The sequence below is a fragment of the Bombina bombina genome, chromosome 1 (assembly GCF_027579735.1).
Source record: "Bombina bombina isolate aBomBom1 chromosome 1, aBomBom1.pri, whole genome shotgun sequence".
NCBI classification, from domain to species: Eukaryota; Metazoa; Chordata; class Amphibia; order Anura; family Bombinatoridae; genus Bombina; species Bombina bombina.
In genome coordinates this window covers 447,295,666-447,312,845 of record NC_069499.1, presented here as the reverse complement: position 1 = coordinate 447,312,845, position 17,180 = coordinate 447,295,666, and the positions used below count along the sequence as shown (strand labels likewise).

At 32.4% G+C, this 17,180-nt stretch overlaps 1 protein-coding gene across 2 annotated transcripts in view; it reads right to left on the bottom strand.

The window, feature by feature from the left end:
* GAD1 (glutamate decarboxylase 1) overlaps window positions 1-16,021 on the bottom strand; it is a 170,324-nt gene extending 154,303 nt beyond the window's left edge. For both annotated transcript variants that reach the window (XM_053690083.1, XM_053690082.1), the window contains exons 1-2: window positions 15,952-16,021; window positions 11,116-11,178 (exon numbers count right to left, since the gene is read on the bottom strand). In XM_053690083.1, the coding sequence (XP_053546058.1) occupies window positions 11,116-11,178; window positions 15,952-16,021 (133 nt within the window). The remainder of the gene's footprint in view (window positions 1-11,115; window positions 11,179-15,951) is intronic.
* Window positions 16,022-17,180: the final 1,159 nt, after the last annotated feature.

Genomic DNA, 17,180 nt, shown 5'->3' with positions numbered 1-17,180 from the left:
AACTTTTCTTATTTTTACCTACCATGGGGCATATCACGCAAACTATACAAGCCCTCCTCCTAGACTTTGAGGTGGCAGTGCTCAAAAGCTTCAGCGACTTACTACCGCCAGCACCAACTAAGAATCCGCCACTAAATAACTCTCTGACACCTCACACAGAAGTACCGCTAATTATAAGCAGTCAGAGGCAAGATATCTGGCATACTGAATCTGCTTGGGATAACCAGACCTTGGGAGATGCGATCGACACCCGGTAACAGATCTCAAACCATCTAGCCCACCAGATAAGCGCCTTGACTGACAAACAAGGCAACATACAGAACAATTAGATAATTTAGAATAGATTGGTTACCAGAGGAACTCAAAATATCCCAATATCATAGGCGCTAGTGAAAGCTTAAAATAGTGATATGACTTGTTAAATAAGTGATATAAGTGTGAACAAATTACTTTTCGTGGAAAATGTGATAATAAATGTCAAATTAGTTTATAAAATGTAAATTCTGCATAAATTTAATAACAAATAAATGTACAATATTCAAGTGATAATGCCAAAAAATAAAAAAATAAAACGATGAAGATAAAAATAAAAACAAAAACAAAAATAAAAATAAATTTTACAACTGATACAGTTAGAATCTTGCAAGGGGATACAATTGCGTTGATCAGACGCAGTTAAAGTGTAGCATACAATTTTGCAACAAATGTTACATGGTTAACATATTAAAACTCAGAGTGTTGACCTTTATTTGGTGCCTTTATCTGTCGTTTGATTGGTCCTTTATCTCGTTCCAGCCAAACCTGAAATATCCCAGCTAAGACGAGACAATCATTATTCATCCAAAACTGTTCATCTGTAAGAGGATTTCACTCAAGCTATCTGAGTTTTAATATGTTATCCATGTAACATTTGTTGCAAAATTGTATGCTACACTTTAACTGCGTCTGATCAACGCAATTGTATTTCCTTGCAAGATTCTAATTGTATCAGTTGTAAAATGTATTTTTATTTTTGTTTTTATTTTTATCTTCATCGTGTTTTCTTTTTCTTTTTTGGCATTGTCACTTGAATATTGTACATTTATTTGTTTTTAAATTTATGCAGAATTTGCATTTTATAAACTAATTTGACATTTATTATCACATTTTCCACGAAAAGTAATTTGTTCACACTTATATCACTTATTTAACAAGTCATATCACTATTTTAAGCTTTCACTAGCGCCTATGATATTGGGATATTTTGAGTTCCTCTCGTAACCAATCTATTATAAATTATCGATTTGCACTTTAGAGGTTGGAGAGTCCTCTTATTTTTTCATAGGCTTAATAGAGTTTCACTGCGCATTAACCAACACCTCCTCTTTTTTTCAACATACAGAATAATCCAACACGCCATTCTAATTTGGGGAGATCAGAAGCAACGAGTCCTAATTACCTGATCATACCGGGTACAGTATTTGTTTGGCAGATAGTCATGAATGGGACTGCTAAGTATCCAATTAAAGCTGATAGATATGTTAAAGCAGCCTCATCCTTCACATCATATACCCAGGCAGCCGAGGACACTAAAAGACAAGGTCAGATGATATGCTCTGCCACTTGTTTAGGACAAATGAATAGGAGGACTGGAGATGAAATACAGTTATTTTTTAAGACACCAATTAATCAACTGCAAGAAAGATCTGTGGCTGTATGTTTTACAGCTTGGAGTCAGTGGGTACAGAAATGTGGATGTCAGAGACGCTGGAAGGTTATTCTGGTACTCAACTTTTCATCTGGCTTGTATGAAATGGGTATAGGCTAGAGTACCAAAGACAGAAGGATCTTCATACTACAGTCTTAGCTTGATCTATCAGACTGGACATTTAATGCTCACCTCCTGTTTTATTAGTTGATAGAGGTTGGTCATTTGTTTACTGTGTAATAGGATTCCCTATTATGTTATTTAACATTGATATAAGCGCCATTTTTACAGTCTATAATAATAGATTGAGGGATGATACTATTAGGAATGACGATCCATTGATTTGAAGCAACACATAGTATTATATGGGTTTGTTATATACCAGTTTTGATTTTTGATGTTTTCTCTATGAATGTGTTTTATACTCCAAAGTTATATTCCATGCAAACTAGAACATCTTGGCCTCAAAATGTGTAGGGTCCTACTACAGTTTTATTATATCAGCATGCTAACTATGTCTTGTGCCCAAATCTATGGTAGATGTAGGGCATCTCTATTTTGCTTATGTTATGTTACACTTGCATCTTGTAAAGTGTGTAGTATAGCATTCACATGTCTCCAAAACATAGTTCATATCATATGATGTTTAATCTTGAACATTGTTGTAATTTTTCTAAGAAGGACGTAAAGCAAGTACTCTGATGCTCTAACTTCGTCCAATACTAGATTTGAAACTACTTGATTTGGACTATGTATATACAAATATCACCCACATGCCCATATTGTTCCCAAATGCCCTAGGGAAATTCAAATTTATACTATATATTTTCTCTTTAAGATACTCTTTAAAATTACCAGCTCAGATTTGGTATTCTCTATGGAGTGCTAACTCTGACCTAACAGTGGTTTTTAAATATCCTCATCCTTGCATGTACTTGTCTATATGTGTATTTAGTTTTCCATGAAGGACAGGATTTGCATGAGTATTAACTCCTTTTCACTATACAAGAAATTTAGTGCAGATGTTACCTGCGGCTGGGGCAACATAGCATATAATTAATGTGGAAGGTTGGGTAACAGACAGTTTAAATACCCCCATTAGACATTAGGTGATTTTTCAGAATAATTTACAGCCTAATGCTGCAATAAGCTCTAACCTAGGATGTTACTTTAGGATCGTACCAAACGGCTACAAGTATGTCCACAATTTGACTAGCCTTCAATTTACTGTTTGCACTGGTTTGTTTAAATGGCTTTATTTGTTCTTACTGGTTAATACTCTACTAGCTATGCTGGATTTATATTGAGGCTTGCTACGATCTGCTGCAATATATTTATATATTTGCTGCAATTAGTTAAAAACCCACCCTAGTACCTGTGGCCTCCATCTAGTTTCAATACTCATACCTTCCCATAACTAAAGCTCCCATAAATGTAACTCCGTCCTCCCTAATTTTTTGTTTATTTGATGAACAAAGGAACGCAGATTCCAAAGAACCTTTCCCTTTAATTTAAAAATCAAGTGTTCTATTTTAAGAAGCCAGTATTTATATTGATTACTCTAGGTGGTATGACAACTTATGACACGTAAATAATGCAATGACCTATTTGGATATTTCACTTCAGATGTTGATAATATATACAGAACAGGTGACACTATTGATGTTTTTACTCTAGTTCAATATGCTGCCATGTTATTCAGCTATGATATTGCTTAGAGCACTGAGCACTCATAACTAATATTAACTGGCAACATTTAAAAGGACAGTCAACACCAAAATTGTTATTGTTTAAAAAGATAGATAACGCCTTTACTACCCATTCCCCTGCTTTGCACAAACCAACATTTTTATATTAATAAACTTTATAACATTTAAACCTCTATATTTCTGCCTGTTTCAAAGCCACTACAGACAGCCTCTTATCACACACATATATATATTGAGGATTAAAAATAAACATACAGGAATCCTATGGTGAGATAACAAAAATAAACAGGCAATATGTTCCATAACAATGAAATGTCATATAAGCAGATCTGTACATAAATGGAAAATAAAATGGAATATGATAATGTAGCCCGCTATCTAAGCAGTACCTGTAGAAGAGTATAAAAAAAAAATCTCAAATGCTAATCCTCAGTTTACCACCTCCATACCATAAGTGAGGCCACTATTGGACCTCCAACACATCGATTACGATAAATAATATATATAAAAAATTTGGGTTTCATGTACCTTTAAGGTATAGAAGCTTAATCATATATATATATATATATATATATATATATATATATATATATATATATATATATATATATAAATAAAATGATCAGGTGACAGAAGAGTATAGGGAAGAACAGCTGCCTCTGATTAGTAACATTTGATAGGCAAGAGTATTACCCTGCATGTTGAATACCATGGCAGCATATTGAACTAGAGTAAAAACATCAATAGTGTCACCTGTTCTGTATATATTATCAACATCTGAAGTGAAATATCCAAATAGGTCATTGCATTATTTACGTGTCATAAGATGTCATACCACCTAGAGTAATCAATATAAATACTTGCAAATGCACATACGCTAATTGCCCATGCTTAGTAGAGGACTATGTAACAGTAGAAATTATGTTCTGTAATGTCCGCACTCATATCACACTAAAGGCAGGGGCTACACTGAGACTTTTTCTTCAAGATCATGCAAATTGCAAACTTTGGTTACAAATGATAATTCTCAGATTCACTAGGGAGCGTGATATAAGTACAATTTTTACAGGGACTAAAAAAGCTGTTAAATACCCATTTGTATTAATATGAAACACTGCTCATTTAGTAAAAAATACCTTAAATCAAAGTAAATATAAAAAAACAGCTTTTGTTTAAAACATCAATCAACTTACTTATCCTGCAAAATGAGCGCTTAGAATTTCTCAGTGTAGCCCCTGCCTTTAGTGTGATATGAGTGCGGACATTACAGAACATAATGTCTACTGTTACATAGTCCTCTACTAAGCATGGGCAATTAGCTGACTGCAGCTAGATCGGGTGTCTCCTAGCAACCATATAAAATGAAAAACTACTCCTTTGCCTTCCTGTAGAGACCACAACCCCCTTGTAGTGCTGTGACAGGAAGTAATGTACCCTACACAAGTGAAGTTAAAAATAGAAATAAAAGGTACCGTAACATCCTGTTAAAATTACGAATAATACAGATTGCAATGATTTCTATTAAAGGGACACTCAAGTCAAAATTTAACTTTCATGATTCAGATAGAGCATGCAATTTTAAACAACTTTCCAATTAACTTCCATTACCAAAATGTGCTCAGTCTTTTTATATGTACACTTTTTGAGTCACCAGCTCCTACTGAGCATGTGCAAGAATTCACAGAATATACGTATGTGCATTTGTGATTGGCCGATGGCTGTCACATGATGCAGTGGGAGTGGTAAAAGACATAATTTTGAAAAATTTTGAAAAAACTCCTACTACTCATCTAAAGTTAAGAAAAAAATGCTATTGCATTGTCTTTTTATCATGCATTTGCTGATTATGCAAATTTACTGTATTTACTGGTCCTTTAAGTATACTAGAAACCCACTTCTTGGTGCTTTTTATTACAACAATGAAACAGCTGTTTTATATCCATTTGAAAGGATATAAAAGTCAAATGGTGCTTTCATGAGAGAGGATGCAGTTTTAAAACAATTTACAATTTATTTCTTTACTCAGGTTTCTTTGCAGTCTAGACTAGGAGCATATAATATTGTTACAAACACTGCTGCCATAAAGTGTTCCAGACACACTCATAGATAGGGATAAGTGAGTGAGTAAAACACCACTAGAGGGCAGCATTTTGACCCAATTTTCTTTCTTTCATGATTCAGATAGAGCATGCAATTTTAAGAAACTTTCTAATTTACTCCTATTATCAAATTTTCTTCATTCTCAATCTCTTGCTATCTTTATTTGAAAAGCAAGAATGTAAGTTTAGATGCCGGACCATTTTTGGTGAACAACCTGGGTTGTTCTTGCTGATTGGTGGATAAATTCACCCACCAATAAACAATTGCTGTCCACCCTCTGAACCAAAAAGTGTCTGGCTTCTTAGCTTAGATGCCTTCTTTTTCAAATAAAGATAGCAAGAGAACGAAGAAAAATTGATAATAGGAGTAAATTAGAAAGTTGCTTAAAATTGCATGCTCTATCTGAATCATAAAAGAAAACATGTGGGTTCAGTGTCCCTTTAAGGTTAGGCATAGGATAGATAGACCTGTTTTTATAAGAAAACAAATAGGTTTCCATTTTGTTACTGTCTGCTGTGGTTCTAACCATCCAACTGTCAGGTCATCCGTCTATCATCTGCCTATCTCTTGTCTCTCTGCTTCTCTGAGCCTCTCTTTCTGTCTGCCTACTCATTAAACTGTGGCAAAGCTTGAAGATAAAACATAACATTTAAAAATAAACAAAAATACATAAATCAATCACTGCTTAGTGCTATGTATTGTACAGACATCTGTATAACAGTGAGAACTAGGTTTGCATTTTTATGTTGGATCGGTTTGTGTAGCAAACACTAAGAGCAGGTTTGATTTTATTGCAAATGAAAGCAAGGTATTTGAGGCATGGTATTTTTAGCAAACGTCAGCCCACTGCCAAGGTAGATATGATCTTATGCTAAATACTCTCTGGTGCCTGGTATGGGGCTGATAAGGTTGTGTTTTGTTATAAATACACAGAGAGCTGTTTTGTTTTATTTCCTTATACAAGAGGATGTCAGTTGGTTGGCAGGAAAGTCTGATGTCAATGGCCTTTGTGTATTTGCCTTGATGATCAGACATTTTAACATCTTTAGATGAAAGAGGGAGGTGTCTGATGCTAAAACAAAACTATCCAAAACCAACATGTCGTGTATTTCATAAGGTGAGAAGATCTGAGTTAGAACCATATTATAACAATATACAGTGAAATGCTGTGAAGTTTCTGTGAAGTGAATGAATTTAATAGGTTCATCTTGAGCCAAACGCACAGCTATTTTATTCACTACCTCACTAAATGGAGAGCAAGTTTTCCAAACCAAATAGCGGAATAAATCCAGTTATTGATACAGGCTTCTTCCTTGTTACAAATGAGTAACTGATTACATCATTTATACATCAAACATAAATGTGAAAACATAATAAAAAGTCTTTCTAGCCACACCAGCTTAACCAATTGGCAGGCAATGATGGAAGTAAAACAATGCTCTCTGGCAGCCAAAGGGTGAATATGTCTAATAAAATTGCAATAGTAAGTTTCTAATAAAACTGACAATTCCAACTCGTTTGTCATAGCATTAAATGTATATTATTGTAAATGCAGCCAAAATATGTTTGTGTTGACACATCTAGTGCAATGTTCTTATGTTGCTGTCTTTGCAGATAGTTGAATTTGTTAGCTAAGCCCTTTGAGTGTGGTTTGTTTTAATGTTTTTTATAGCATTCAACAAAAGCGTTAGATTCCTTAGAAATTGGATGAAATCTTCAGGTAATGGGCTGTGTAATCTTGTACATTCACTAGAATTCTGTTTAACGAATGTATAATTAAAGGGCTCTTTATAATCTAACAACTATGATTGGTTGTGTAAGTTTTGTGATTTAAAATATGTTTTTCTTCAAAAATAAACTGTGGTATGTAAGGGTTATTTGGATCTGTGTGTGTGTATACATATGTGTGCCTGCGTGTATACATATGTGTGCCTGCGTGTATACATATGTGTGCCTACGTGTATACATATGTGTGCCTGCGTGTATACATATGTGTGCCTGCGTGTATACATATGTGTGTCTGCGTGTATACATATGTGTGTCTGCGTGTATACATATGTGTGCCTACGTGTATACATATGTGCGCCTGCGTGTATACATATGTGTGTCTGCGTGTATACATATGTGAGTGTGTATATGTATGTGTGTGTGTATACGTATGTGTGCCTGCGTGTATACATATATGTGTCTGCGTGTATACATATGTGAGTGTGTATATGTATGTGTGTGTGTGTGAATATACGTGCATAATATATACGTGGGTGTTGTATTGGGTACGTTTTGTATGTGTGTGTGTATAACTATATATATATATATATATATATATATATATATATATATATATATATATATATATATATGTATGTGTGTGTATGTATAAAATGTATAAATATACATATGTGTGTCTGCGTGTATAAATATGTGAGCGTGTATATGTATGCGTGTGTGTGAATATACCTGCATAATATTATATATACGTGGGTGTTGTATTGGATACGTTTTGTATGTGTGTGTGTATAACTATATATATATATATATATATATATATATATATATATATATATAATCGTATGTGTGTGTGTGTGTGTATAAAATGTATATGTATGTGTGTGTGTGTGTGTGTGTGTGTATAAAATGTATATGTATGTGTGTGTGTGTGTGTATGTATGTATGTATGTGTATATGTATGTGTGTATGTATATATATATATATATATATATATATATATATATATATACATATATATATATATATATATATATATATATATATATATATATATACATATATATATATATAAGATATATGTGTGTGATACACACATATATCTAGTGTGTGTATAAATGGGGGTGTGTGTGTGAATAAAATCTTAATTTGAAAATATAAAATATAAGCCCCAGCATATATATATATATATATATATATATATATATATATATATATATATATATATATATATATTATTAAAAAACTATAAAATGCACATAGTGCTGAAAACGATTTAATGTCTAATCAGTGTTAATTTGTTTCTTGAGGATATATTTATTCCTGTAGGAGTGACAAAGTGCTGCTGGTGTCTAAGGCTCAGCTGAGTGGCTCTCATACAGGTTAGGCTCTGTGCTAGACAGGACCAGTGGTGCGTTACTTTATCAGTTCTGCTTGCCCTACTAAATTAAAAGGATGATGAAAAAGCTCAGTTCTCCAGACACAGAAAGCGCTGGTAACAAAATGGTCCATTAAACCCATACCAGATGCTATTTATAGACCTAAAAATTCCTCTTTTAACATACTTTATTTCTGAATGGCATAACATAAAAAATCCAATGCAATTCACTATTTATTTTACTGAATAAGGTGAAACTGAAAGAACTATAAATACATTTGTTATATGTTCCCAATATTCACCTATAACTAGATCTAAAATGAATTTACAGAACAAAATAACGAATGGCTGATAAAAAAACACAAATCATACACTCCCATCTGCCTTGACTGATAAAGCATAATTATAGATGAAAGGGGTTGTTATCTATTTATTTCCCATAGATGTGGCAGTGCTGGTTGCCATGAAGGCTATCTCACCAAAACAGCTCTCTGATGGATTCCTTGCTAATGTTGCTGCTATTAATCTTATTCCTCAAGAGATCCGTATTTTCCAGCCAGATAAGCATGAGAAATCATAGACATTGAGATGAGACTGTGGTATAGCCAGAATATATACCAGATTGTGTTTGTGTTTAAAGGGTAACAATATTATAATTATGTTTCCAGGTTACAATCAATCTTTTATATATATATGTATTGCTGTAGAGATATAATATACCCTAAAAATGTTCTGTTATAGAAAAATACTAACCAAGAAACAAATTCTAATTCTAATATAAATTATAACAGATGTTACAATAGTTATGTAAATGTATATAACATGCAATTATTTTGGTAATATTTTAGTAATAATACAAATAAACTTCATTACAAGGAGGTTTAGAATGTGGATAATATTCCAATATTTCAAAGATTTATGTGTTTCTTAAATTGGGGTATATATGATGCATTGCCTATTAATGTGTAACAAATATAACAATTTAAAATAAAAACAAAACATAAACAAAACACTTGTAATTTAGGGGATATGATGCTCAAAAACACTCTCCTGTTCCATGTAAAATAGAATGTTTCAAAATATATCACTGCTTCTCTCTCTGATTTTTTTTTTTTTTTAAAGGACACTAAACCAAAATTTTTCATGATTCAGATAGAGCAAGCAATTTTAAGCAACGTTCTAATTTACTCCTATTATCAGTTCTCTTGCAATTTTTATTTGAAAAGCAGGAATTTAAAGCTAAGGAGCCGGGCCATTTTTGGTTCAGCACCTGGGTAGCCTTGCTGATTGGTGGGTAAATGTAGCCACCAATAAGCAAGCGCTACCAAGGGTACTGAACAAAAAAAGTGCAGACTCCTAAGCTTGCATCCCTGCTTTTTCGAATAAAGATACTAAGAGAACGAAGAACAATGGATAATAGGAGTAAATTAGAAAGTTGCTTAAAATTTCTTGCTCTATCCGAATCATAAAAGAAAAAAACATGTGGGTTTCATATCCCTTTAAAAAGAATTCTATTCTCCTTTGCTTTTTTATTTGTGAGCTATCCTTATCAGCCAATGAGCAGTAGAGTCCCGGGAGCCAGATATACACAGCCATGCCAAAAAATAATTACAAAAATTAAATAATAAAAAAAACAACATTTAACTATTTAACTGATGTGCTTTTATATGCATGGTAGAAGCATTTTAAGCACCATTCCCCATCGAATTATTGACAGTTGTTGGTGGAATGACTCAAAGACCACTTATTGCAGCGGAATACAGAGATTTACGTTTCATATAATGTATTATTGCAGATTAACTATATCAGACTAACTGTTCTTCAAAAATGCCATCCTTAAAAGCAACAGCATCTCAACTGGTGGAGCTCTCAGCTTATCCAACACGGGCAAATATCAAACAAATTTAATTATATATAATTTTTTTATAATTATTAGCTTTAAAACGACAGTTAATTTAAACAGTTAATGTAGTATATTTAAATTACATTAGTCTGTGCATAAAATAATGTTAGAAAATAAAACCACAATACAAATTTTATATGGCCAATTTATATTATTGTATTTATATTATTTTAATATTGCGGTATTTTTTTTATTATTTAAATTATGTAAAATTCTAATAAGTTTTATGTTTCCCATTTGCCAAATTAAAAGAGCAAATTTTATTAGTAAAGAGCAATAAATCTAAAATTATTTCCACAACAGGTCCTGCAATTCTACTTATTGCCACTATGTGGAGCTACATAGCTTTTGTGAATTCAAGCCAAGACCTTTCAGAGCGTTTTAGTAGAAATGATTTATGAAATGAACTTGGCAGATTTCTATACATGCGATTAATTAAATAATTTTTCTTACAGAACAGTGATGATTTCGTTTCATATCAGTTACAGTAAATCATATCTAATCCAGCCTCTGATATTTCTCATATGAAATAAATAATAATTTCATATAAATGGTATATTCAATACTAAAATAAGAAACCAATTAATAAAAATCACACATCTCTCCAACCTACCGCAAATCTTTAGTCCAATTTTTTTCGTGCACCCATGAGCCACACCACACCAGGTATCATAGGCTGAAAATAAAATGCAGAGAAAACATAAACATATCACACTTAGGCTAAGCATAGCAATAAGCCTATATATTGTTTATGTTATAGATTATATAAACCTCAGACACATTCATATCCAATACATGTAACCATTTACTAACTATAAGCACAGTGTTTTAGTTATACAAAATAACCATTTACACATTGTGAAGCTTCTGAATGAATAAACATATATTGTAAGGGCAATGTCTGAATAATGATGGAAATAATGATTTACAAAAACATACATGTTTACAAACTGAACAAAACGATTGGCCAGATTTCCAGTGAAAAACAAATACATTAATAGACTATTCTAAAACTGGAACGCAGAGTGGATTTATTAGTGTCAATTTCAGCCCAGAAAACAAGGTACAGTTTTCCTCCAATCCAATAGCATCTATAGAAACCTTGGTGCATCTCCAGCAAAGTAACGGCCATGAAATGGGGTCAGGGAGAAGTGCAGGAATTAATTGGCTGAAAAATAGTATTTGACTAGATGATCAGACTTGCAGGGCCACAGTACAGCTTGTGTTAGAGGCTGACGCTTCAAAACAGATGAGCTTCTCCCTTACAATTCAAAACTACTGAATCTTCATTAACCTGTCATTAACCCCAAAACTACCAGGTCCAGCACTCTAAGGACTAAGGGATTAAACCCGGAGTTCAACATACACTGATTAGACTATTGTTAAAAAAACAAAACAAAATACCCAACCATAAACAAAGATCAGAAGCATTTATCACACATAACTCTGGGCAATTCTTTTTATATTTTATCCTGATTATGCTGTTCTTTGGCAGCAGTGACATGATGTATATTCTGTGATGGACACTAAATAAATGTCTGTGCTGACATCTGGATAGTAAAAGGATTCCAGTGATGGCAAATTCGTATTTCATATGTATGACGTGATATGAGCCCCTAATAATCTACACAGCTATGGCGCCCACTATCCACCCCCTCCTCCCTCCTATGCCATTTTCTACTCTTCCATCTCCATATCAGTCTTCTATTTTCTCTCTTTGTAAACCCTTTCATGTCTCCTCCTCACCCCTCACTCACCCATATACCAATGCCTCTTTATATTATTTTTTCTTCCATACCAAGGTCTTAACTCAGTATCTTCTTCATATTTCTTTTATTTGAATCACTTTTAATCCCCCCCCCTCTCTCTCTCTCTCTCTCTCTCTCTCTCTCTCTCTCTCTCTCTCTCTCTCTCTCTCTCTCTCTCTCTCTCTATATATATATATATATATATATATATATATATATATATATATATATATATATATATATATATGTTTCTACATCCATATCTGACCATGTATTTCTATCTTTTCAGGGTTTCTGTCATCATTTACTTTTTGTCTTGTACCCTCCCCTGACCATATCTGTATTTAACTCGCTCTGCTTCGGAATGTTACTCCCTGAAATACCCAGAAGGTAACAAATACCCAGAAGGTAACTTACTAACAGCACCATATATGGTCTGCGCAATCTACAATTGTGTCCCTGTCTCTGTACTGAATAACTACTAGTCTAGCTTGAAATATAAATTCTGGGCTGTGCCCCCTGTCATTTAATGATATTCAAGTCTTTGGAAAGTACAACATAATAGATCATCTAAACTGGCCCTTTTATTGATTCTCTATGTATACGCTGCTCTTCATTATCTTTTCTAGATAGGCTTTCTTAGCCAGATTCCTTCACTTTTAGATTTTCCTGTGATTTTATCAAAATTATTTCAGGGCTTTAAGAACTTATTATATTAATATTTGTAATTAAACTTTATAATTTTGATTAATATCCTCCATGTCTTTATTTTTACATTTTGCGTAAACCGTATCTGGAGATGATAAATTGACTGCTGACAAATAGATTATTATCCACCCCTTATAGAACTAAAGAGAAATTATTGAACCTCTTCCCATGCATTTACAGAGTGTCTGGACCATATAATTATTGTCGAAACGTTGATCTCTCTTAAAAAAAAAAAAGTATAGTCTAATTCTAAATCCTGACACTATAATATAGATGATTAATGTGTTTTTCCATAAGTTCTCTACTGGTTGTTGTACACATTTATATTCTAAAATCTCTATCAAAATCAAACTTAATTTAAATTTAATTACAGGTTTTTTTTTAGAGAAAACAAATATGCTATGCAATTTGCACTAAAATGAATGTTAATAAAATTAAACAGAATAGCCTCATAAATTTAGAATGAAAACGAATTTCACAATATCTGTACAAACTACAATATTAGTTTTACTGGTTCACTAAAAGTAGTGTACTGTATGTAAGTTTATAGAGACTGGCAGATAGATAGATAGATAGATAGATAGATAGATAGATAGATAGATAGATAGATAGATAGAAAGTGAGAAAGATAGACAGATGATATATAGTTAAATAGATAAATAGATAGATATGTTGATGAAGGTACAGATCAGAGAATGTGTTAAATGTTACTACATTTCTAGTAATAAAATACAATTAATAAACCTGTAAAGAACAAAGTTCTATTTTTTATGCCAATGTAAATTTTACAGATGATGTTGATATAACTCACCATATAATTTAGCATATACATAATGATGTCATATGTGTCTACAACAGTAACGCAAATAAGCATTTTGACATATAGATTACCTTCTCATACACCATATAAAATATTTGCAATTCCTTGTAGAAATGTTGAGTTACTCACAAATCGGTCATGGAACTAGTTTGCTAAAATGGAGGTGTAAGTGTATGATTGTTTGTGCGATTTTAATTTACCTGCTGCCATGAAAACAATATATTTTAACATAAAAACAAAATTTTGCGACACTGTGGGGATCTTTTATGTGCACTAGAGAATAACAACTAGACCTGCACCAGTTTAAACAAGGGATATAGACTTTGGTTGAATGACGCAAATTGTCCCATCAGTTACGTCACCTACCTTCTCCAACTATAGCTGCACATTATTTAATTCATATTTTTATGTTCAAACTAGTGGTACTTCACAAACAAAGGAATCCATTAAAAGTATTTTAAGATTTAGTAATTCATATTTGATCATCAAATATCTCTTAAATTCTACTATTCGTTCCAAATGTATGTGTGTGTATGTGTGTATGATAGTGTTGGTGTGTGTATGATAGTGTTGGTGTGTGTATGATAGTGTTGGTGTGTGTATGATAGTGTTGGTGTGTGTATATATATATTTATATGTGTATATATATATAACTGTGTAAGATTGAGGTACAGTAAGAAGTAACAACAACCTACTTCATATACCTGCTTACTTGCATGCTCCAGTAAAAAACAAACAGTAAATAATAAGTGAGCAGTTTACAGTCACACAAATTGAGATAATAGGGATTGGGAAAAGAACAGGAACAGACAGGTGTGGGAGGTGGGGGCTCTGGTTAGGATTGGTCTGGGAGAGGAGCTGAGGGGATCACATGAGCAGTACAGGGAGTGAGGGATCAGGACTAAATAAATGACCCTATAACAGAGAGAATTAGAGCGGATCTGTGAGAGAGGAACTAGACAGTCAGCTAGAGTTACACAAAATCCATATACAGCAGGAGGGAGACATGGGGTATTTAAACCATGGGGGTATGTGCTGAACAAATAGTCTACTGTTCACACTGTGGAAGACGAAATATTATTTAATAATCATCATGCAATATTCAATATATTTACTAGGTTTTATTATTGAAATCAGACAGCAAAACAATTACATGGGTGCCTTTATTAAGAAACTAAAGAACACTTAATTAATAACATACTTAAAAAAACAACACATACCAAATAGATAATAATAATAATAATAATAATAATAATAATAATTGATAATAATTGATAATAATTAATATTGTGTTGCTACTGATTCAGATGATACATTAAAAGAAACTGCATTTTAAACCCATATTAAACTGTACAACTGACTAAACTTATTCGTAAATAATTAATAGCATAATAAACAAATCAGTGTTTCCTGCTGACATATATAGATATGCAACCGTTTGTGACAAGGCTTTTGGGTAGCACAAATAAACCATTATCATTTCAGGTTTTTTGCATTTTGTTCACTCTCTTTCGTTCCAGAATAATCAAAATAATGACTCTGTTCATGCCTCATAGCTCCTGCAGCTTTTCCAGGGTAGGAGTTGCTGCCAGCCTTTTATTCCCTTCTTTCTCCCTCTTTGTCTCTGGTGATTATGTCATCCAGATTTCTTTTTTATGGGATCGCCTAAATTGTCCAGGCAGAGCTGGAGACTGATTACAGCCACAATCTTCTAGCACTGCTTCTTATTCTCAGCCACAATACCAAACCTCAAATCCACAGCAATTTAATGCTAAACGACTATAATTATCCACAAACGCCAGCTGATTATAGATTTTACTAAAAGCACAGAAGAATTTGTTATAAAGCCAGAATGCACCTGATTGCAATGCTAATAACCCCGGAAATTTTAATTTAAGCAGATGAAATATGCATCCAAGATAAAAAATGATTTTTATATATATATATATATATATATATATATATATATATATATATATATATATATATATATATATATATATATATATATATATATAAGAAAAATCATATTTATATACTTATCCACTTATCCAATAAATCATTCAATTTATATAAACAGTGCATTCAATAGACACCATTATTGTTTTCAATATGCAATTTGAACCCATATAAATGCATAGTATTGTAAAATAAAAAAATAAAGTGTTCATACTTGTAGGTCGTAAATTTGTTGGGTTGGTGTCCTGATTGACACTGGAGGAGGAAGGAGAAGACGTTGCCATCTCTCCTAAGATACAATCCTTTTGTTAGGTGCCTTGAAAATTCCAAATAGCTTTCCTCTTCACAAGGAGTCAAGGTGCGAATATCTATCTCAAACAGAGAAGGGTTGGAGCTTTAGAGTTGGACCCAACACAGATCCAGGAATCTTCAGTCTTCATTAAACCAGCTATATAAGCAAAACTACAATGCTAGTGAGCCTAATTCCTATATACATCTATGGAGATTTCTAAGGAACTATGATATTGATATTGTTCCCTTTGCTTGTGTCTAAACGATTTGTCCTATAGACTAGCTCAGCAGACCATGAAGTCTCCAGTAATTATATCAGAGGATACTGAACAATCTCATAATGACTTATGTCAGATTGATCTCAGATACAAAAGGGGTCGTAATTATCAAATAAAATGACTTTGAAGACAAAGTAAGAAAGATATATATTTATATAGCTTAAATAATTCAAACACAATCTGCATAAACTTGTTTTAATACAACCTAGTCTCAACACATGAAAGCATTTGCTAATTTATCAATATCTGTAATGCATATATATATATACACTATTATTTATTGCAGATAACATAAACATTATGCATTGCGATCTAAAATATTTAAAGAGCCAAGTGACATAACTGTTTACAGCAATAGACTCTTTCTTAAAGAGGTCATCTTCATCACAACTCTTATTAAATCTAAAACTCATTCTCTAACTGATCGTAACCTATTTTATACATAAATGCATGACATCACATATATTGGATTTTGCTTCTCTATATTTCCCTAATGACAATAATTGAAAGGAAAATATTATTTGTAGTGAAAATACCTAAAACCACAATTATTATATCAAAACAAATCGATTTTTTACATTAAAATAATATCTTGAACTAAATTGCTCCAAAAAAAGGAAAAAGCAAAACTAGCTATATGTGATCGGTGTAACAGGTTATATAGGAACGATATTATGCACTTCCCACTTCCCTTTGAAATTAATATATATATATATATATATATATATATATATATATATATATATATATATATATATATATATATATATATATATATATATATATATATAAACAAACACACATGTATAAAGAGTGCTTACCTATACCTGAAGCTAGTCAGGTTGGTGATCTCTTACTCCAGCTGTTTAAACCT